Here is a 22,968-nt window from a genome sequence, read left to right as displayed (position 1 = left end):
AAGTTGGTGTGTCGCTTTCAAGAGCCAAATGTGTAAAACTCAGGTGTTCTGTAAGCCCAAGGGGGAATCCTTCCAGCTCTCTCCCACATGTGTATCTAAGAGCACACACAACAAGCCAACCCTCTTTTCACGCTTGAAATTGGTCACCCTGGCCTTGAAACATTGATTCATTTATATTTGAAATAAATAATTAATGAATTTTTTTTTGCCTTTGGAATGGGGGAGCCTGTTTAATATTCCATGGTTTCCTTCATATCCCTGTTACCCAGGGACATACATCTTGATTTGCTCTCAGCTTTTTGTGTGTGTGTCAACCTCTCCAGTGTTTGGTCTTCAGCTTGTCACAGGGGAGACAAGTGATGAGAACTTCCTATAGAGCTTACAGATGTAAAAACAATGCATCTTAGTGCTGCTATGTAAGTTTACTCAAAAAGAAAAAACTAGAGGAAGCAAACAAGCATAGGTGAACAGAAGGAATACTCAATCGAAGGACTGTCCTGAACTCTGCCTGCAGCTCGATTGAAGACTGATGCACTGGTTGATGAGTTTGTCTAGGAGCAGTGCGCATGGAGCCGGTGTCTCTGAATTAAACATGATGGGGCCTGTTGGAGGTCTGCTGCCTCGCGACTTCACAAGCAGCCCGGTGCAGCACCTCATTCCGAAGGCTCTCTGAAGCTGGGACAAAAGGATTGCCAAGTTTTGATGAGCTCTGCCTCTGCTCTGTGACTTCCTAGCCTCTTGCTTGGTAGTAGAAAACAGACGTTAGTTTCTGTGGGGAAGCAGTGGGCTGGGTCTGTAACAGGGCCACTGATTGCTGGAGTGCAGAGCTTGTGTCAGGTCAGCCTCCTTCAGCTGCAGGAGCCCGAAAGGGCAAGATGAGACAGGTGTGTATTCAATCCCATGGCTGTAAGTCTCATGACAAATTGAAATTTAGGAAAGACGACTGGTCACCTCAGCCGTGTTCCCATCCACCTTTCTGCTTGGTTGCCTTCATTGTCAGGCCTTTCCTGTAGGGTGGCAAAAGAGCCACTCAAGGTTTGCAGTCTAGTGAATTAGCTCCATCCTGGAAAGAAAACAGCCGTTTTCCCATAAGCCCACCAGGGCCTTTGTGGTCACTCTAACTGATCGTGCTTAAGTCCCTTTCCTTTGTCGGAGCCAATCACTGTGGCTGTGTTGAGAAAAATTCAGTGTGTGTTCAGGTATTTGTCCCATTGTAAGCTCTGGAACGAACAACTGGTGGGCCTGGGAGTTGATAGATTACAGGTTTAAGAGAGTTGGACTCTCAATGGAAAATTGTACAAGTTACTAGATGGGTAGGAACAGATGATAGGAAAATCAAAAATAAGTACATATTACATGTGTGTCGTATATGTGTGTGTGTTTATGCATATATCCATCCACCACAGAGCCCCAGAAGCTGCTCCTTGAGGACAGTCTCAATCCTGCTGTTGATAGACTTGGTAGGCAAAACCTGGAATACGTCTTGAATAGAGAGAACTCTAATCGCATCTCCAAACCCAGCCCAGTGTGCAAAGCAGCATTTTAACACTTAAGCTTTCTCTGATGTAAAGCCTGGGATAAAATAATTACAACTGACTTAATGCAAGTAAATGAAACCCCAGCAGATCAAAACCGAATACTTGGAGATTTATAAAAATATGAAGATTTTTTTAAAAGATTTATTCATTTTTACAGAAAGGCAGATTTATAGAGAGAAAGAGATTCAGTGAGAAAGATGTTCGGTCCATTGGTTCACACCCCAAGAGGCCGCTATGAGTGGAGCTGAGCTGATCCAAAGCCAGGAGCTTCTTCTGGGTCTCCCACACAGGTGCAGGGTCCCTAGGCTTCAGGCTGTTCTCGACTGCTCTCCCAGGCCACAGACTGGGAGCTGGATGGGAAGTGGGACTGCTAGGACACAAACTGGTGCCCAAATGGGACCTGGGTATGTGCAAGGTGAGGATTTAGTCACTGGGCCATCATGCCAGGCCTGAAAATGCCAACATTTTTTTAAGGTAATCTAGCAGATCATGTCTGCAACCTCCAGAAAGTATGAGTTATTTTTGGTTTTGTGCTCAAATGCATGTTTTTTTAAGCTTGCTGTGTGTCTGCTGTTTCTTAAAAGGTGGGTAGCACTTTGATGAAAGATTCAACTGCAGAGGACCAGGAGAGGGCACTGCCCCTCCTGCTTGCCAGCTGCGTGAGCCTGCACAGGTCACTTCTCTCTTAACTTCAGTGTCTCTCATGGTTTGGGATCGATTCCAGAGTAGAACCTTGGACAAAGACTTGGTTGCCAGTAGTTTATTTGGAAGTAGCAATGAAAGCATGAGGAAAGTGACCCAGGAAAGCAGGTGCAACGTAAGAGTGTGTTACTACAGTCACTGGACAGGCTCCCTGTGGCCTTGCTTCATCGTCGGCTCTCCAAAGCCTAGAGAATGTCTCTATCTTACTCGTCCATAAAGGGAGAGGAGACATTTATGTACTGGCTTCTGTTCGCTCCTGTTGTTTGAGGGTTCCTCTGGAGGCACACCTTAGTCTACACTGCTGGCTATGCCAGCATGTGGCTTAAAGAAGCCAATGACAAACACCTCAGGGTCTACCCTTCACAGGTGAGTGTCTGAGATAGCTGTTTGGAGAGAGCTTTCCTGGCTGTAAATCAGAAAACCGCAGTTCATGTGCACACTGTGGGCTGAAAGTTAGTCCTCCCGCCGCCCCACCCACCCAGGTTCATCTGCAAAGATCCTAACCTTGAAGTGATGATATTAGGAGGTGGGGCTTTGGGGAAGTGACTGGGTCATGGAGGTAAAGCCTTCCTGACTGAGATCAAAGAACTTTTATTTTTTTTTTTTAAAAAAAAGGGTCCAAGAGAAGTCCCTCATACCTTCTGACATTGGAAGGATCCAGAAAAATGTTGCTGGGAAGTAAGCCCTCACCAAACACTGCATCTTTTAGTGCCTTGATCTACGAGTTCTCAGATACCAGAACTATGAGAAGTAAATTCCTGCTGTTCATAAAAGTTCTCCAGTTTATGGCACATTCTTTAGTGTCCACTGGTTTCAGGACATGGCTCTGATTGGATGATCAAGTGTCTTACACAACATAACATAGTGTTTGCCTGCCAGCTATGCACATCTCTCTGTGTACATCAGGTCATCTCTAGATTACTAATGTAACCTAAGAGAAGAGCTATGTAATTATTTGCTCATACTGCATTGTTCAGGGAATAATGATAAGAAAAGATCTCTGTACATGCTCAGTATATATGCAATTTTGTCTTTAAATATTTTTATCCAAATTCATTGTAGTTCATAGATATAAAGCCTACATAGAAAAAGGACCAAAGTTATATTTTATTATAAAAGCTTCAGTAGATCAAGACAGTCTGAAAGGCTTTTTGGTTTTTACAATTATTCTTTTCCCTAGATAAATCCATTTAATGTTTAATGTTGTCTATTTTCCCAGGAACCTCATGTGTACAGAAACACATTGACCATCCCCATGTGACCCAAGATTTCCTCTTTACTAGCAACTAGCACATCTTTTTTTGTCCCATGGCTAGGAAATGGTAGAAATCAGTTTATCTGAGAGGTTATCCTCTAAGTTCCACCTCTCCATATGTGGTCCTTGTCTAGGTGGTCACTGGAAACGTAGGCTCTGGTCCTGCTGCTGACACAGAGGCACTTACACAGCACCTGCTCCCCATCAGTGGGGATGATGGCATCAAAGACTTTGGTAGGGAATAGTCCAATAACAGATTGACCCGAGAAATTACAATAGACCAGAATACAGGAATGCTATTTATGAATATTTGCTAGCTTTTTTCTTTTTATTATATTTTTAAAAGATTTATCTATCTTGAAGTCAGCGTTACAGACAGTGAGAGTAAGAGATGTCCCATATGCTGGTTCTCTCCCCCAAATGGCTGCAATGGCCACAGCTAAGCGAGGCCAAACTCCAGAGCCAGGAATTAACATGTGTGGCAAGACTTGGATCGTCTTCCACTGCTTTCCCAGGGAGCTAGTTCTGAAACAGAGCAGCTGGAACATAAGCCGCTGCTCACAGGAGATGTCAGCACTGCAGGCAGCATCTTAACCAACTGCATCGCAGCACTGGCCCCTGTTTGCTGGTGTTGTGTACTTATGACTATTGCTTGAGTGCTAGCGACAAAGCGTGTTTTTGTCCCTAGTCCACCTGAAGGAGACCAGCTCTGGTGCGAGTGCCTGGAAGGGATGCTCTCTGATGGCCTCAGGATGAAAGCTTTTCCATGGCAGTTGTTGTGTGATCTTCCCTAAACTTGGCACTCTTCATTCACTTCTTTGATGCAAGTAGCTTTATTAATGTTTGAACAGTATAGAAAAAAATTGAAGAGGCAAATTCTCAGTTAATCTTTAGGCTGTAGCATATTTTGCAATTTTTTTAAATGCTTCTACCTGTCTTTCTAAATCAAAAAAGCCGTGCATTTGAGGAAAAGGAGACTACCTCTTAAGCAATGCTTAAATTTACTTTGTAGACATCAATGCTTAGTGTTCGTTAAAGTAAGAACCAAGCATAAATATAGCTACCTATGTTTTGAAATTGTTGGGCTATAAATAGCTGAGAAACTTTACTCCTGCTGCTGAAGAATTTCCCCAGGGTGAGTTCCCCTCTCATAATAATATTTTTGTTTAAAAAAAAAGCTACATATATGATGGCAGTGAAAGCCGAAGGCCTGGGAAAATGTGTCTCATCCTATCATTACTGGTCTTCCAGCTGGGGTGCCTTGCTGCCTCTATATTATTCTGGTCGAGCTTATTACAGGGAAAAGCTAGTTTTCATGAAACTTACTGCACGGTTTTTCTGCAGGCATCATGTGACTGGTTAACATTTTGTCATCCGCTGTAAGAACAGATTGAACCTTTCAATGATGGTTTTCAATGGAAAGTCTCCCACTGAAGGTGGGCATTAGGCACAGTGGTAAAAGCACCACTTGGGACTCCTGCATTCCATAGCAGAGTGCCAGGGTTCAAGTCCCAGCTCTTCTTCCATTTCCAGCTTCCTGGTAGTTCGCACCCTAGGAGGCAGCAGGTGGCAGCTCAAGCACTCAGGTCCCTGTTGCCCACATGGGATGCCTGAGTTGCGTTCTGATTTCCTGGCTTCAGTCTGACTGTGGTGGGCATTTGGTGAATGCATCTGTGGGTGGAAGATATTCTCTGTCTATCCATGTGTCTCTCTGCCTTTCAAATAAATAAAACTAAGTAGATGAATAATACTTTTTTAAAGTCCACCACTGGTTTATTTTGAATGTATGTGATATTTCAAAATATTCCTTTTTAGGGAACCAGGTTAAGAACTGTTGTTCTCTCAAGCTCTGCACAAGTCAGTTATATAGTAAGTGAAAAGGGGTAAGACTTTCTCTGGTCTCCTTTTTTCACACTTTTCTGCCTAAATAGTTTCCTGGTTCCTTACAGACTTGCAGTCCCAGCTTTACACGAAGTTGCTTCTGGGCTAACTGCTGCCGTGCCTGAGGCACACTAGTTTTGTTTGAGAGCATCACAACTTGCCACCTGGGTGGGATTTAAAAATTACTCTTCGCAACCTGATTTTTTTTGTCAAAGGTCACATGTCTTCCCATCCCATCATAAATGCTTCTTTAATCTGCAAATAATGAGCATCTTCCTTAGTTTCATCACAGAAAGGGACCCTGCAAGGGCCGTTATTGAAATGAGGCTGGAGTCTGGGATTTGGACTAGAAGCTGAGAAGACTGGATTTTCCTTAAGAATCTCAGGAATGATGTGATGGAGTTTTGCATTCATAATGGAAACTGACACCCTGATCCATGGTGTCATCGCAGAGGTTTAAGTTGGTCCACACATGCAGTCAGATGTGACTGCTTTGGGCCAGCTTGACAAAGTCTTTGGATTCCAAGTCTCATTTTTCTCACGTGTGAATAAGGCTGAATTGTGTAAAACACCAAAAACTCCTGGGCTCTTATGGTCAGTACAACACAGGTGGGACAGTGTAGACTGGTGACTTAATACTCAGGCACCGAGATCAACTCCCCAGATAAAGCTTTGTCCCTACCCCTTTTCAGTTGTGTGATCTTAGGTGGATGGTTTAACTTATCTGTCTTAGATAGTAGAACAAGAGAGAGTACTTATCTCACTACCCAACGGGGTTGAGGCACAGGGGAGCTCTTCAAGCAGTGCCTGGTGTACAGTAAGTATTTAGTGGCCTTAACAATGTGCCTTTCTTTTTCTCTCTGGTGGCCATGTTCTTTCCTAGGATGTTAGCTTCTTAAAAATACTTGAAAGGAGCTCCAAAGGAAGGATAGAGAATTTTTTCCTGGCCTTCAGTCTTAGAGGTTCACAATCCAAGCTCAGAGAGTTCCATGGGTCAGGCACCTGCGGAGGTCAGAGGCTGGCAGAGGCACACTTACGTAGGTGAGCCAGGAAGCACCCTCCTCCTTTGGGTATGTGTGTTTCTGCTATGTTATGATCAGGGTACTACTCCACCACTGCAACCACATCCAAGCCAGTCATGTCCCCAAGACTCTATCTTCAGACACCAGAATGTCGCATAGACACTGCCCTTCACTTGCCAGCCATTAGCATAAATCCGTTGGCTTTTAACATGAGACTTTGATATTATAACATCTTCATCAGTTTGGGGAGCCAAATCCTGTTTGAATCATAACACCTGGTTGTAAGTCTGTGTTTTCTCTGTCAGGAAAACTATTGTCTTCTTAGCTTGCTTTTTTTCGGTGGGGGGGGGGATGTTTTTTATTTTTATTTTTAAATTTGTTTGAAAGGCAGAGAGAGATGGATCTTCCATCCTCTATTCACTCCCCAAATGCCTCAGACGGTTGGGGGTTGGACCAGGCTGAAGCTCCAGGAGCCAGTAATTCCATCTAGGTGTCTCACATGGGTGGCAGGGACCCCAAGTACTTGAGCCATCAACTGCTGGCTCCCGGGGGGCGGGGCACATTAGTAGAAAGCCAAATCCAAAGCAGGGTAGCTGGAACTCAAACCAGGTACTGTAATGTGGAATACAGGCATCCCAAACAGCAGCTCAACCTGCAGGGCTGGACAACCTGTCTCCACTTTGCTTATTCTTATTATTCATCCTTCTAGACCCCTCCACAGCTTCCAGGAAGCCTTGCTTTACTGCCTCCTTCTACTTACAGACTAGCTTATGTATACCTGCACCACTCACTTGCAGTACCCAAAATACTTGTCTTGTATTACTTTCCCCAGATCTATCTTATTCATGCAACAGGGAGGCAGGACATGTTCCCCTTTGTACAATACAGCACCTTGCGTGGACTAGACAGCTCACTTGTTCACTTGGTGCTGGTGAACACTTGGACACAGAAAGTCACAGGACTGAATTTAGAGAAGTCCAACCATCAGGTAGAAGCTTGAACGAGGGGCTTAGTCCTGTCAGCCTCCCTCTCAGCTGTGAACTGTGGATGGTAGGACTGGCTACATCTGAAGAGCTGTGATGGTGAATAAGACCTGTTGGCACTTGGCAGCAAGGCTCCTGCAGGGTCATTTGTGTTGATTCTCTTATACTGGGCCACATGGAATTGTACTGCTTCACTAGGTGCTCTTTGTCTTGAAGCAGATCATTTAAAATTTGTTAGCTACAGTGGCTCGGTGAGTCGCTTAGAAGTAATGGCAGAGACCTCAAAAGTAACAGCATCCCCCTTCCCTCTAGAAAGAAAAACCAGGGAACCCAACACGGGTCTGCACAAACACAACCTCGTAGCCTCCACTGCTGCACCTTCCTCCCCAGCAGGTGACTGATGGCTCTTGTTTGCTCACCCTAAAGGGGACATGATAAAGCTTCCATAACATCCAGATTTCTCGAACTTCAAAGTTCATACTGTACTTTTATTTCCTAATAGAATGCAAATCTATATTCCAGAAACCTGCATAAATAAGTGAATTGCCACCCTTTCCAGCGCATTTTGCTAGAGTGTATAGCAATAATGAAGCAAATGTCTGTAAGATTTTAGGGCGAGGTAGCGCGCCATGAGTTTTCTAGCCACCAAAAAATTAGAATTGAAAATATTTAAAGAGTTGTTTTTATGCAATGAGTTCATTTGGGGGTGAATGGGAAAAGCAATTCCAACTCTCTTTTCAGGAAAATGTTCTAGAAGCTGAGGTATTTAAGTATGAGCTTTCCATATCACCAGCAGTCAGAATTAGAACTAAGCATGAAGGGGCTTGCTTGGAGATCAGCTGGGATTTCATATTAATGAGTAGTGAGTGCTTCATGAAGAATTTGTTTTCCTTTAGTTTTGAACTTCAAAATATCAGGTGCCCCTTCACAATCAGTTCCTGTTCCCAGAACTGTCCTCTCAGGCTCAGCTGGAAGGGCTGTCCACAGGTTTTCTGCAGGAGTCTGACCTGCAGTTCTACACATTGATCCCTTAAAGCTCCAGGCCCTCCCACCATGAGCACTCCTAATGTAATTCGTGGTCAGACTGATGGGAGTTGACGTAAATTGAAATCTTGTGTAACAGCTTTGGGAGCCATTTGAAACCTGTAAATGAATAGTGTGCTTTCCTATCACCTAGCCTGGACAGATTGCCAGCCGAGTTTATCATCACCCCTTTCTACCCATCTGTTTGTCATTTGGTTGGGTTAAACCAATTTTGTAGATAGAGAGGCTTAAAACTGAAGGTCAAATAATACACGTTTAAAAAAACAAACTACTATTTAGTGGTTTGGAGCTTTTTCTTCCAATTCATTTTCTTGTGAAACAAATCCCGAATAAGACCAGCCTTAAAATTGACAGGCCGGTCCTCAGAGTGTGTGGTTCTTTCTCAGTGATGTCCTGTTTGTCCTGCCTCATCCTGGGGTTTGTGTCTCTTCTCTTAGATCAGGGTGCTGAAGCTGCATCCGTAGATCCCCCAGGGCTTCCAGGAGTGAACTCAAGGGGTACCTAGACTTTGGTTAGGAATATAAAGAGCAAATCACATGGAAATTAGGTGTCACAATTCTGGTGACTTTGTTACCATTCAAATCACAAGTATTTTCTTACTGTTTTATAATTGTTGTGCATATATTAAAATAGCCATTTAGGTTTATTACTACTATGAAATTATCATAGATAGTAAATTTATTGCTGGGTTTCATAATTTATTGTGTCAATACAGAAGCATGTAAATTGCCACATCATGAGTTCTATGATTGTGGCCATTGTCTTCAATCGGTTTCCTTTTTGTTCCTATGGATTTATTTCATGCATTCATTCTGAGAAGGGATTTATAGGCTCACCCAGCCTGTCAGAGCGGCATTTGCAAGGTTAAAGGTAGATCAGTGGGTGGCAGGCTTTTTCAAAGGACCAGATGCTAACCAGCAGGTGCTTTGCTAGCTTAAATATCTCAATGTCGATCTTCACAATAAAAAGGCAGCCATAGACAATAAAATGTTGAGTGCATGTGTATCCCCCTAAGATTTTACACTGGTAGATGGCTGAAATTATTTGGATTTGGGACAATATGTTATTCCTAATGTTAAATTCTGAAGATACTTAATTCAATGCAACCATTTTTTAAATTGGATACCTACTGGGAGCACATAGTCATCCAAACATGTGTATTGAGAATCTTCCATGTGTAGAAGTTGTGTAAGAGGTTTAGCGGTGAATGAGCTGTAGCCCCTGCTCTTGAACGGTCTATTGAGGAGTGCAGGTGTCCACAGTACAGGAGCGGGATTGTCACAGGCAGGGACGAGGACTCGGGGCCCAGAGACACATAGGCCTGACATCCAACCCAGTTTTGAAGGTGACTGCAAAAACTTCTTACTGGAGCTGTGAAGGACACATTAGAGATACCCAGGCAAAAGAGCAGGGAGATAGTAACATGAAAGGCTTAGGAGACAGGAAACCACTTAAGCAATGGCTTGGAGGTAAGGAGAAAATGTTCTTGGAATTACTTAGAAAGCCTGGAGCTCTGTATAGTGAGCAGTGGCAAGCAAGAATGGCATCATAGTGGAACTTGTATTTATCCTGAAAGGAATAGGTAGCTATGGACAGTTTGAAGTCTGGAAGAGACTGGTAGTATTTGCATTTTTGAAAGATCATACAGACATCCCAAGGATAGAAAGGGTAAGACGAAGTCACCATGCTTAATAACCTCACAGCCTAATACGGAATATAGTATCACATGAAGAAGTGATATAATTAGTGTAAGAATAGAGTCAAGGGCCCAGTGACCCTAGTTGGCCTAGTAGCTGAAATCCTCACCTTGCTTGTGCTGGGATCCCATCTGGGTGCCAGGTCTAGTCCCAGTGGTCCCACTTCCCATCCAGCTCCTGCTTGTGGCCTGGAGGTGGGGGCCAGTTGAGGATGGCCCAAAGCCCTGGGACCCTGCACCTGCATAGGGGACCTGGGAGAGGCTCCTGACTCCTGGCTTCGGAACAGCACAGGTCTGGCCGTTGCAGCCATTTGGTGAGTGAATCATCAGATGGAAGATCTTCCTTGCTGTCTCTCTTCCTCTCTGTGTATCTGACTTTACAATAAAAAAAAAAGAATCTTTAAAAAAAATAGAGTCAAGTTCAAGGCATGAGATAAAGTGGAGGGGAGTCTTATTCTGCTTCTGAAATGATACTTAGAAGGAATAACATGGGAGAAGATCATTAGTAAATGAGCAGTCAAATAACCCAAGGTCCTCCAGGAAACATGAAGCTGTGCAGTGAAGGGCTCAGTGCTGATGAAACAGGACACACGCATGCGGGACTCCAGAAAGTTCATGGGAAAATGGAATTCGAGGGTACGTTTATTTTGGTACAGAAAAAGTTCTGGAAATTCATTCATAAAATTCTTGAAGGTTCACCAAGATTGTCTAGTATGAAAAAACAATGCATGGATTTTGTATTTTTGCAGCAAAACACATTCTAACTTTATCATTTCCGTGAACTTTTTAAAGCACCCGTTTATCAGGTTGTGCTGTAATTGGGTTTTCGGTCTACTTCCTCTGTGGCCAGTAGAGTGGCCTCTACTATCAAGGCCATCCCAAATGGTCTTCTGTATTCCCTAGAGGACAGTTTTATACTCCAATAAATTCCACTCTCAAAAATATTTTTATCAGGATTTAGCTACTTTTAGCTCAAATTCCTACTTACTGTCATATACTTGAATTTGTCTACTCAGCTCCAACTGTCTAGAACAGGGGTTCTCAAACTATGAATGATGACTTCTTAGAAAATAGTGACATTAGTTAGGGGGGCAGGGTTGCCCCACAGTAATTTTTGGGTGTTTTGGGTTGTTTTGTGCAATGAGGTAAAAGAAAATAGAAACTACCAGAAAGTGTCACCTAGTTAAAACAATCATCATTGGTGAAACTTGTGCTTCAGTTTGTAGATGTGTGAGAGAGAGCAGTGTTTACTGGGTCACAGTGTCCAATGTATGTCAACATGCAGCTCAATCAAAAATATGGCAGAACATTTCTCTGGAGTGTGGTGGATCCAGAGAATCTTGGAGCTTGACAGTCTTTATTTGCTACTTTCTGGAGATTTATTTAACTACAAGTAATAAATTTTTCCCACTGGAAGCTGTTTTCTCTGTTCTTGGAATTTGAGTTGGAAATACCATCTAAGATGTTCTGGGAGAAAAATGTCTAGTCCAGTGGGTATTAAATTTGTGGCCACACTTCAGTGAGTGGTGATATTAATTTACTGGATTTGTACTAGCAATTTTTAAAAACAGGAAAAGAAAATAAATTAAAAAGGGAGACAGGAGAGAACAAAACAAATACTTACATAAGGATAAACATTTTCTTTGAAACTTTTTCAGTTTTGTGTTCATACATAAGTAAGAAGTGTATGAAGACACTTCAGAAAGCTCATGGAAAATGGAATAAAAGATAAGTATATTTTTAATGCAACAAGGTTTGAAATTCATGAACTTATTGAAGAGTCCCTCATATATACATATTCAAATGTATAGGCATGTTGGATGATATGAAAAAATGTATTACTGTAGGTCAGAGACACTGAACTAAATTTAATCTCCTATCCTGTTCAGGAAGTTACTTATATACTAATATATTTAATTGATGGCCAACCAACTTCTCCTTTAAAAAAGAAAGATGATGATGATGATGATGATGATGATGATGATTTGAAAGGCAAAGTTAGAGACGGAGAGACAGAGAACAGAATCTTCTATCCACTGGTCCACTCCCCAGATATCTGCAATGGCCAGAGTTGAGCTGATCCAAAGCCCAGGAGCCAGGAGCGTCTTCCAGGTCTCCCCATTGGGTGCAGGGTCCCAAGGACCTGGGCCATCCTCTGCTGCTTTCTCAGACCATAAGCAGGCAGCTGGATCAAAAGTGGAGCAGCCAGACACAAACCAGAGCCCACATGGGATGCCAGTGGCACCAACGGAAGCTTAGCCTACTACATTGTGCTACCAGCCCCCAACCTCTGCTTCTTTCTGAGGCAGTCTGGTCAGCCACTGTTAATTGCCTTCAAGAAGAGTTGTCTATTATGAACTGTAACCAGCTTCCCTGTCAGGAAGTGCTGGTCTTCCTAGTTCATGCGGAAATCTTACATGGTGTCCCCATCATCCTCTTTGACACATGCCCTTTCTTTTCTGCCCGTGTTCATGTGTGTTTTCCACCAAGCCAAACAGTGAATTCTGCCTCTGAGGAGATGGGTAAGAGCATACCTTCCGCCAGGTGACCAAAGTGGAAAGCCACTTCTGCCTGGTATATGGACTCTCGGCCTTCTCAGCAGAACTGGTCCAGAGGAAAAAAAAAGAAAAATGTAGACAACCCATGTTTAAAATTCTTATTAACCCCCATTCCTCTTCTTAGCTTTTTGTCACACGAGGTTTGTCTTACAAGTATGCAACCAATTTTTAAACCAAAATCTAATGGGAGAAAGGAAGGGAGGGAAGGACAGAGGGAAATATTACATTCTTAGAATTGTATCTGTGAATTACACTGAAGCTGTTCTCTGTACTGATTCCACATTAGCCTGAGAATCACTGACAATTGTATTGTAATTATTATGCATTTTCTATGACCCTGAGAATCTGATAATTATTTCATTATAATTATTTCATTTATTTACCCTTATAATTATTTATACCCTTATAATTATTTATTTATTTATTTTCATTCATTTGAAAGGCAGAGAGAGAGCGGGAGTGACCGTGAGAGAGAGAGAGAAAGATGCTCCATCTGTTGGTTTACTCTCCAGATACCCAGAGTAGCCAAGGCTGAGCCATTCCAAAACCAAGCACTAAGAACTCAAACTGGGCTTGCACGCGGCTGGTATGAAATGAAGTACTCCAAGCCATGTCTAAGGCAGCTGTTCATATTCCCTAAAATTATTATGGCTATTTTGAATTACTTAATGGAGAGGGAGAGAGAGAAGCAAAGAGACAGTTCCCATCTGCTGGTTCATTGTAGAAGGAATGACTCAAAACAGGCCCCAAAAACTGACCCTCATCATCCCGGACTCCACACCTCCTTGAATGCACTACTGTAAATCCCCTGGGTCTTGGTCCCATTAAGGCCCACTTGCCTGTGTAAGCTTAGTGACCCTCAGGTTCAAACTATGCATTCCACCAATCCCCTGAGGCATTTGTCGCTGGTGTCCACTTACAGCTGCACCTGCCAGTCCCTAACCTGGCACCCCAGACCCACCTCAAGGCTATAAATGTGCCTCTTCCCGTTGTCCTGGTCCCTTTCTCTCCTCCTGGTTCTCTCTGTCTCTCTGCACTCTCTATCTGTTTTCCCCGCTCATGTACTCTTTCTGCTCCCTCTTTTCCCTCTCCTTCCCTTCCCCACAGCCACCTCCCTGCCTAACTAAGGGACCTCTCCTGTGACTCATGGAATCTGGTGTCTTGGGTTTGTGGCAGAAAAAAAAGACAAAACTATCACGTTCCCCAACTGCCCACGATGGTCTGCGGGATAAAACCTGGAGCCAGGGTCTCCCTTGTCAGTGGCAGGAGCCAAAATGCTTGAGCCATTACCTCTGCTTCCTAGGGTCTCCATTAGCAGGAAGTTGAAAGCAGATGCTGGAATGGAGCTCTCATGAGGGGTGTTGGCATACTAAATGATATCCTAATCACTAGGCCGAATGCCCCCACTCTGATTATATTATATAAGACTGCTTACGACTCCTCTGAGTTTAGACTCGAAATCCTCTTCTATTTTTTTTCTATGTTTTTAACTTTTGTGTAGAAAAGTCTATCAGTTATAGGTAAGAGAACAGAGCTGAGCCTTCTGTATTTCCTTGAGGATTATTTTCCCTGACAGATTTTCTTCTCCTTAACCATTTGTATTGTTCTTGGGAAAATCCTTCCCACATTCTCATTTGCCTTTTTATTCATTTGGACCTCCTGGAGACATGGGTAATTCAGGCAGGCTGATAACTTTGAAACCTAATGAAACAATGGTCATTAATGTTTTTCAACACTTGTTTACAGCAGAGGCAAAATATCTAGGAAAGTGTAATTAGCTTTTTTTTCCCCATTTTCTCACAAGACCCTCAGTAAGGTCTTTCAAGGTTTTTAGAATCCAATTTTGTGTTCTTTTGGATCAATTCTCTCTTAAGTAGGACCTTAAAAAACGGGAAAAAATATGTGTGCTTGTGTGCAAATACCAGTATGACTTGGATATAAGTAGGTTCAACAAGACTTCAAAATTCAAAGAAAAAAGAAATGAAAAGGTAATTTTGTCTGGGTGCAAAAAAGTTTAGAAATTCATGCATGTATAATTATGACTATAAAACTAGTGAAAAAAATGCCTATTCTGAGAAAATTGAATCTATACCTTTCAAAATTTTTTGCACCAAAACAAGCATCTTTTAATTGTTTTTTCCCCACAAACTTTCTGAAGTATTTTAAGAAATTCATCCATTCACAGACTTTACAATTTCTTATAGGTTTTTGTTAGGGAGAATAAAAGGATTTTTTTGTTTTGTTTTGTTTTGTTTTGTAAGAGTTAAAGAGATAGGAGAGACACAGAGAGAGATCTTCCATCCATCTACTGGTTCACTTTCCAGATGGCTGCAGCAGCAGCAGGAGCTGGACTGGTCTGACTGGGAGCCAGGAGCTTCTTCCAGATGTCACACATGGGTGCAGGGACCCAAGGACTTAGGGCATTCTCTGCCGACTTCCTGAGCCTCAGGCTGAGAGCGGGATGGGAAGTGGAGCAGCCAGGTGCCCATATGGGATATGAGTGTCTCATGTTACTCTCTTTAAATATGCCACTCAGTATTTTGCATCTAGTTGACACTTCATTTACTCACATCACACACATTGCTAGATTTGCCCTGGTCACTCCAACACCCGAGCCTGTTCTGTTCCCTTTCAGCCATGCAAATGCAAATACACTGGATAACTGGCTTAAGTTTTTCCTGGTCCCTATAGACTTTCTCAGGATTCCAGTTCACACTGACCTACTCAAGTTCAGCTCTTGAAGTCTGCACTTTGATGCTGGCTTCCTACTGATTCTCAGATGTATTATGTCCCCAGTTGCCTTAAAACTTCCTCGAGAAAGGCACTGTGTTTATACTTCCTTGGAGCCTCTGAGATTATATCTTCGGTGATGTCTGCTTGGTTGATCTTCATTAATCACTTTGCCAATTGACTTGCCCAGTGCGGCCACCTGCTGGGTTTCATGATACTGTGAAAAATGATTTTTTTTACTTAGGTTGAGATTGGCATTGGGCAAGGTTGTCAAGATGTCACAGAAAGGGGATAAAAACAGGAAGTTATACCACCCAGTGGTTCTGTGACTGGTAAATTATTCTCCCTCAGTGTCCTGTGGGTAGAAAGAGAAACTCAACTAAATCAGTGACTCTGGGAGCTTTCCAGCTTGTTATTACCTCTGAAAATCTGATAAATGCTGAGAACTCAGGAAAACAAGATGTGTTCATATAGAAAACATTGCACATATAGGAAACATTGCACATATTTTCTGAGTGTCCTGACACTCAGGTCTTTGGGCCAAATGATCTGAATCTCAGCCTGCATCCAGCCCCAGTAACCAAACTGGATTCTCATACTGCCATTGCTGATAGCAGGCGCTTTTCTTACCCAAATGTGCCACGTCTTTAGTGACTTGAATTACGGAGTTCTTAGGAAACATCACTGACCGCAGTGGATGGGTACCCCCAACTCAGAGCTTGTCCCAAAAGATGACCCAAGTGACCTTTTGTCTCCAGCTCTCTCACTACTTGGAAAAGGGCTTGAAGTAAACGCCTTGCTGGTGACCAGCGATTCTACCCTGGGATGATGCACGTTCTCAGTCAATCTCTCTGTACCTGTATAGTCTTTTCATTGTTGGGGAAAGTGCTGCAATAGTGTTGCTGTGGTGATATCTGAGCAGCAATGTGGTAGTTAGGATAAAATGATTTTCTTGATAAAGGTATTGTTGAGGATGATTTACACCAGACTTTTGCCTGGTTATCTCTCAGAGCCTCACCTTTGCACTTCTGTATCTCAGGGGAGTCTGCAAACATTCTAATGAGAACTCACAACTGGGGAAGAGGCAGAGGTTCAAGGTTTTGAACTGGCATTCAATCTGTCTCCATCTAATGAAATTAAATGTTAATGATTGCAGTCTTATTCATTAAAAATAGTTTTCCCTCCTGCACTAAACAAATGACAAATACAAAATCATCTCCTTGCTTTTTGGCTGTCATTTCTATGTGAAGATCAGTGCAGATAATTGCAGTAACAGGATAAAAGTAGTACATCCTCAGAAAAGATACCGAGTATTTCTTCTCTAAACATGACGCAGGAAGCTTAGTGAAGGATAACAGGAGGATTTAGTCTGAAGATCACATCTTTTCTGACTTGACTTTTTTAGATCTCCCCTGTGGCTTGGATGAGCATTCAGGTTGCTCCCGGTTCTTGTTGTTGTGAATAGTGCTAGAGTCCACATGGAAGTACAGATGTCTCTTCAACAGATGGATTTAATTTCTCTTGCATATACACCCACTAGCATGATTACTGGATCACACAGGAGCTCTGTTTTTAGTTTTTGTGGAATCTTCATCTTGTTTTCCACAGAGGTTGTCCTAATTTACATTCTCACCAACAGCATACCAGGGTTGCCTTTGCCCTCACTTCCTTGCCAGCTCTTACTATCTGTTGTCTTTTTGTTGTTGTTATTAACACTAGGGTAACTGGACTGAGTGGCAGCTCGTTGGGATTTTGATTTGAAGTTCCCTCATGATGAGTGACTGCTGAATGGCTTTTCACCAACCCGTTTTCTGTTTGAGAGATGTCTGTTTATGTCTGCTACCCCAGACTCTCAAGTGCTGAGTACATGGGCTAGTGGTGCCACATACAAGTGTGTGAGTACAAAGCTAGCAGCCAGCCAATGGTTATCTTGAACAAGTCCCTCAACTAGTGTTTACGGTGGGATGTCGTGCACTAGCCTACAAATTAATTTCTCATTTACTGTTTATGAGAGTCTTCTTTTATAGGCACTTTTGTCATGTCCATTTTACAGATGTGAAAACCAAGATTTAAACAAGTTGAGTAGCAGTTAGCAAGTGGTAGAGTCAGGATTTTGACTCAGCTATTTCTGTCTCCTACCCACTCTCTGTATATTGATTTCTAGAAGAGAACTTTAAGTAAAAGACCTCTCCATAACCTGCTCAGAAAGCTATGTGACAATTCTGTAAGCTGCCGCAGCTGTACAATTTGTTAAGAGGGAGAAAATGCCCATGAACCTATCATCTTAGATTTTTTCCCCATAGCAGTTTGTGCAATTAGTCACACTGTAAAGCTTACATTTGTTTATTTGTGATCAGGCCCCGATGGAATCTGTGCTCTCCTGGTCTCTGGGGTTAAGACTACCAAGGGCAGCCTTGTTTACAAAACATCTGGAAAACCAAATCCTTAAAACTGAACTCCCTTGTGTGGGTCTTTTTGTCACAGTCAAGGCCATGCAAGGAAAAGTAGATGGTCTTTAGGCACTGCTTAAAACTGGCCCTAAGAATGATCTATTTGTTTTTATTGGCAGGGACATGCAGATGATGACCCATGATTTAAAATCGGGACCACTGTCAGATAGGAAATGTTAATTCATTTTTATGAGCATTGCTTCCACAGTTTATGCAGCCAGCTCGCCGCCCTTCCCTTTTGGGTTTCTCAACTACTGCTTTGTGCTTATATGCATGGACACAGGCCAGACATCGACAAGCGTTGGACCTTAATCCAAGAGCGAATCCAGATGGAGTCCATGGTCATCAAGGACCTCGATCCAGATACCAGCTATCAGTTTGCAGTGCGAGCCATGAATTCTCATGGCCCCAGCCCCCGCAGCCTGCCCAGCGACACTGTCCGGACCACCCGTGAGTACTTGGCCTTGGAAAGGTTTACAGCCATGTGTTGCAGGCAGCTACCTCCTATGCTTTTCCCAGCCCTCTGGACGTCACAGGCTTCCAGCAGGGTCTCAGGCTGTGTCTGTGTCCAGAGGTCAGTACCAGATTTATTTTCGTATCCTCTTTGGGTAGTTGGAGGTCAGTTTTCTTTTCTGATTGCGTAATGGGCCATGATGCAGAATGATGGCTTTCCATCATCTCTGAGCTTGTGGGAGAATGAGCTCATCTTGGATCCACAGGATGGGAACCCAGAGCTCCCAGACTCTTCTGGGTTAGTGCTTCACCTGCTACGGAAAGAACTTCAAGTCCCATCCACCCTCTGAAGGATGGTCAGGAAGTGACTTGTTGCTTGAGGGTATTGCCAATGGTGAAAGCTGGGGGAAGCTTGGGTCGGTGTGTGTCAGATCACCCAAGGATTTTGCTGGATGTCACATTCTGTGTCTGGTTTAGGAGTTAACAAGTTCCAAGATGTGGTCATGAAGCATACATCAGTTAGCAAGGACTTCAGCTACTTGGCCAAGCCTAGCCCAGCTTAGAAATCTTTGTGTTTTGAAACAGGAGTGGTGGGGTATGTTTTGGAGTTTCTGATCCTGACTTCCCCAAGACTGAATTCCAGTTTTCTGTGCTAAGTGGGATAAGGTGCATGACATTTTCTAAGCTTTGTAAAGAATGTGCTGTAATGGACTATTTAAATTATGGTTTTGATCATGATCACTTATAATGTTAGAAAACATTTTTTTTTCTGGCACATTCTCTTAATTTTTTTCAGTGATTACTTTTGCTTTTGAAATTCATTTTTTCTACAGATAAAATTGCCCTATTGCCAAATAGCACTTACTCAAATTGTAACAGATTCTGAGTCTCACAGTTGCCTACCATGAATCAGGCATTGTGCTGAGTGCTATAGCTAGAAATGCATTGAATTCTCACAAAACCCCTGTGCCAGAGGACTGGTGTGCTCTCTTACGACTGAAAAACAAGGAATCTTTGAAAGGTTGCACATTTTGCTGGGACTGATCATTGGGAAAGTGAGATTGGAGCATGGATTTGGCTAACTGCAAAGCCACTTGCTTCCCCGAGTGAGACTCGAGTTCAGAGGTCACCGCTCTTCAGCTGCAGTGCAGTGGGCAGCATCAAGGTCAGTGACCACACCCAGGGCAGGGGCCAGTATGTGTCAAATCGATGGACTAAGAGAACTCTTGCAGCAAAACTTCCAAGAGTTCTTTCTTATATCTTGTCTTTATTTTACTTTTAAAACTCATGAGACACCATGTGCACCGTATCATGATTCAAATACTTATGAAGGCTGAAAATCAAGCCACAGGCTGAGAATAGCCTGGAAGCTTATGGCCAGCAGTGTTTTCCCATTGATCCAACCCACACCAAGCCAGCCAAATATTTATATCATAGTTACCTTTTAAAACTTGAAAAAAAATGTTGATTGACAACAATTTACATACTCATGGAATATTAGTGAGACCAATATTTATATCTATTGGGCCTTCCTGCTTCCCATTCTTCCTTCCCAACTATGTGGATGTTTGCTTGATTTAATGCCACTTTGCTTCATGAGCAGCCTACTTCACAATGAAAGTTCCGGAAAACCCTTGAGTCACAGAGTGCCCCTCGATCTCACCAGACATGCCCTGGGCTCCTCTGTGGCCCACTGTAGGCCTAAACTCACTCTCTTGTAAGGAAGGAGCACACATAGGCTCTATTCATCAGATAAGTGTTAACTTTCCGCTAGTCCTATTAGTGCCAGAGCAACTCTTAGCAGCTTAGTTACCTAGTGGGTAGTTGGAGACACCCCCTTGCTCTTCTGCCGTTGGCTGCGGAAAGCCCAGTGTTCTGGTTACAGGTGCTCAGCCCATGTGAGGGAGAATGCTGCTTCCGCTGGTTTCATGGGAGTGTTGAGAGGTGTGGCGCATACAGCATCCGCAGAGTCACAGTGGGAAGGAACGAATACCATGGCTGTAGTGCACAGGTGTGCTGGAGAGAAACAGAATCATTTTGGTGACCTTGAGCAATAGGATGTGGCCCTCGGTTTACTTCTGTCCTTTGATGGGACACTTCCCACACAAATCGGTGCCCACTGTTTCTAAGAGAAATCAGAAAGAAGACCAAAATCACCATCTGTCACTTTTTCTCTGCAAAAAGCAGCACCAGCAACATCACAGTTTGCCTGTGATCTGGTGCATCAGGCATCTAGCGTACACAGGGGGCGCTGTACGGGACATGTGTTCATTCGCCTCCTCATGGAGACCCCATTCATCAAGAAATCAAGGACGTGAATCTTCTTTCTTTTCCCCCACAAAGTTCTTTTTGATGAAAAATAACTCCCAACTGTAGCGTATGAGCAACTCGAGGGTTATATAACCTTCCCCGGGCGTGAGCCCTGGTCCTGTCACCCTGTGCCGCCGACGTTTTGTATTCTGTCTGCACAGTCTAGGCAGGGAAGGACTAATAAATTTTTCAAAGAAGTGAATTTGGTTTCCTCAGGGCAGTCCCTGGCAGAAGGTGTTTTCAGTTCCCAGCAAAACCCATTTCGCTGTTTCCTGCCTCCGGGCTTCGGCACCTGCTGTTTCCCTTTCCCGGAACTTTTCTTCCCCCGGATCTCGGATCTTGCGTGACCTGCCTTCAGCCCACAGCTCAGGTGTCCCTGCCTCACACAGGCTTCTGGCACCTCGGCCCGCACCCCTGCTGCGCTTCTCCACAGCACCTGCATTAGGCGCAGTGATCTCACAGCCTTTTCTTGCCTCTGTCTGCCCTCTTGGAGGAGCTGCAAGGACTTACCCAGGGCTGGAGTCTCACACCTTAGGTGCACTGCACATATGTGAAGTTGAGTACGTGTGTAAAGGTGGCTAACGAACCAAGGCCCAGGACTGCTTCAGAGCGTGAATAACCACTGGCTGCTGCCGCTGTGCCAGGGGGTCAGAGGGAAAGGGAGGAGAATGTTAACCTGGAAACCCAGCCAGGTCAAAGGGGTTCCCCGATGTTCAGGTTCATCGGGCAAAGTCGAGCCTCAAGAATTGCGATGTGGCATGAGTAGGGGGATGGTAAATAAATAGATGAGAGCGAGAGGAGAACTGCAAAGAAGGGAGACAGTAAGTGGAGTGAGTTTAAATTCAAGGAAGAAAGAGTGGCAAAGAGGCCTGGGAGATTCTGTGACAGTATGATTTGCCGCAGCGGTGATGACTAAAGGAGGCCCATTTTTCCTCTGGTCCTTATAATTCCGGTTACAGCCTTGGACCCTGGAGCACCACACAGCAAATACAGCATCATTTTGCTTTGGTTTCATGTTTGCCATACTCTTCTCCCCAGAATCCATTTTCCTTTGGAGCTTCCAAAATCCGCCCTTTCACTGAAATGAGACAAGTCCGCCTGTCTCAGATCAGTGCAATTTCTGGAGTCTGACGCCGCACTGTTCCCTTGCGCCCCACCTTCTCTAACACACTGCTGCTTCCTCGGGCAGGGCTCTGCACAGCTGTTGGGGTTGTGTCTGCTTATACCCTTCATCATGCAGTCGTCCATATGGGAGTCTGGCTTTTGCCCAGTTTAGCGCAGAGGCTGGCGCCCTGGTTTCTAGTTGCCTGTCTGCTCAGAGACCAGTCTCAGCCTATGAGGGCTCTGGGGTACACACTGTCACCTACACAGCAACCCCCACCAAGAGATTTCCCTTGTCCCCATTCATGAAGTGGGTGGGGTCTTCTTGGTAACATTGCCCCTGAACCAGCTGCAGCAGAAGCAGAAAAGAAACGAGTAGAGGCAGAGAGTGGTGGCCTGTTTTAGGGATCAGTAGGAAGAACCCCAAACCCACATGACTAATCCTCCCTCTGCAGTACCCACGCAGCCTGCCAGCTCTTTTAGTCAGTGCCTGTGAAAAAGCCTGGCCAAGCCTGCAGCCACTCCCCCAAGCGACAAGTCTTAGAGCAACATCCGACAAGTGAGTCTGAGCTCAAGGGACTTTGCTGTGGGAGTGCTTCAGGAAAGTGACATTCTCTCTCTGGCCCTCAGTTTCCTCATGTCTAAAATGGGTCCAGCATTGCCTTGAGCAGATAACAATTTTCTGCATCTCGGGATTGCTTGGAGGAAACCCAGGTGGAAAGGAAGTTCAACACCTGCTGCTCTTCAAGATGAAGGCAGCATTACTGAGTGTTTCCTCTGTGCAGCATGACTGAAGGATGGCAGCTCTGACCTTCTGCTGATGACTGCATGCCAGGAGCTCTGTTCCTGGACTGGAGACATCAGCATGTCCGAAGTCAGGGACAGACTCAAAAGGAAAAACTTCCCTGGCTGAGAAGAGAACAACCGGAAGAAGCCGTTAGATCGGAGAATGGCTGGTGTGAATCGTGGCTGTGTAGGGGAGCATGCTGTCCCCTCTGAGGTCCCATACGGCCCTGTGGATTCATCACAGTGCAGGTGTGCAAATATATCGTGTCCCTGGGAAAAAGCGAAACATCAGAGAAATCTAGAGGTTCATAAACCCTCTTCATTAGGGATAGGGGAGGCAGGTTGAAGGTAGAGTAAATGATTGTTGGACAGAAGATTGGGCTCCTAGAAGGAGCACAGGGACACCCACCTCCTGCCTCCACTCCTGTGATAGGAGTTCAAGAGGCCTTAACTGATGAG

General features: G+C 44.0%; 1 protein-coding gene across 1 annotated transcript in view; it reads left to right on the top strand.

Annotated features, from left to right (window-relative positions):
• The window catches only part of EGFLAM (EGF like, fibronectin type III and laminin G domains), a 99,021-nt gene that overhangs the window by 8,962 nt on the left and 67,091 nt on the right, over positions 1–22,968 (top strand). The window contains exon 4 of the mRNA XM_058680050.1: positions 18,143–18,309. Coding sequence (XP_058536033.1) covers positions 18,189–18,309 — 121 coding nt within the window. The 5' untranslated portion in view covers positions 18,143–18,188. The remainder of the gene's footprint in view (positions 1–18,142; positions 18,310–22,968) is intronic.

This window comes from Ochotona princeps, chromosome 23 (assembly GCF_030435755.1).
Source record: "Ochotona princeps isolate mOchPri1 chromosome 23, mOchPri1.hap1, whole genome shotgun sequence".
Lineage (NCBI taxonomy): Eukaryota > Metazoa > Chordata > Mammalia > Lagomorpha > Ochotonidae > Ochotona > Ochotona princeps.
Note: the sequence above shows the minus strand (reverse complement) of the source record. Positions and strands in the feature narration are given on the sequence as shown.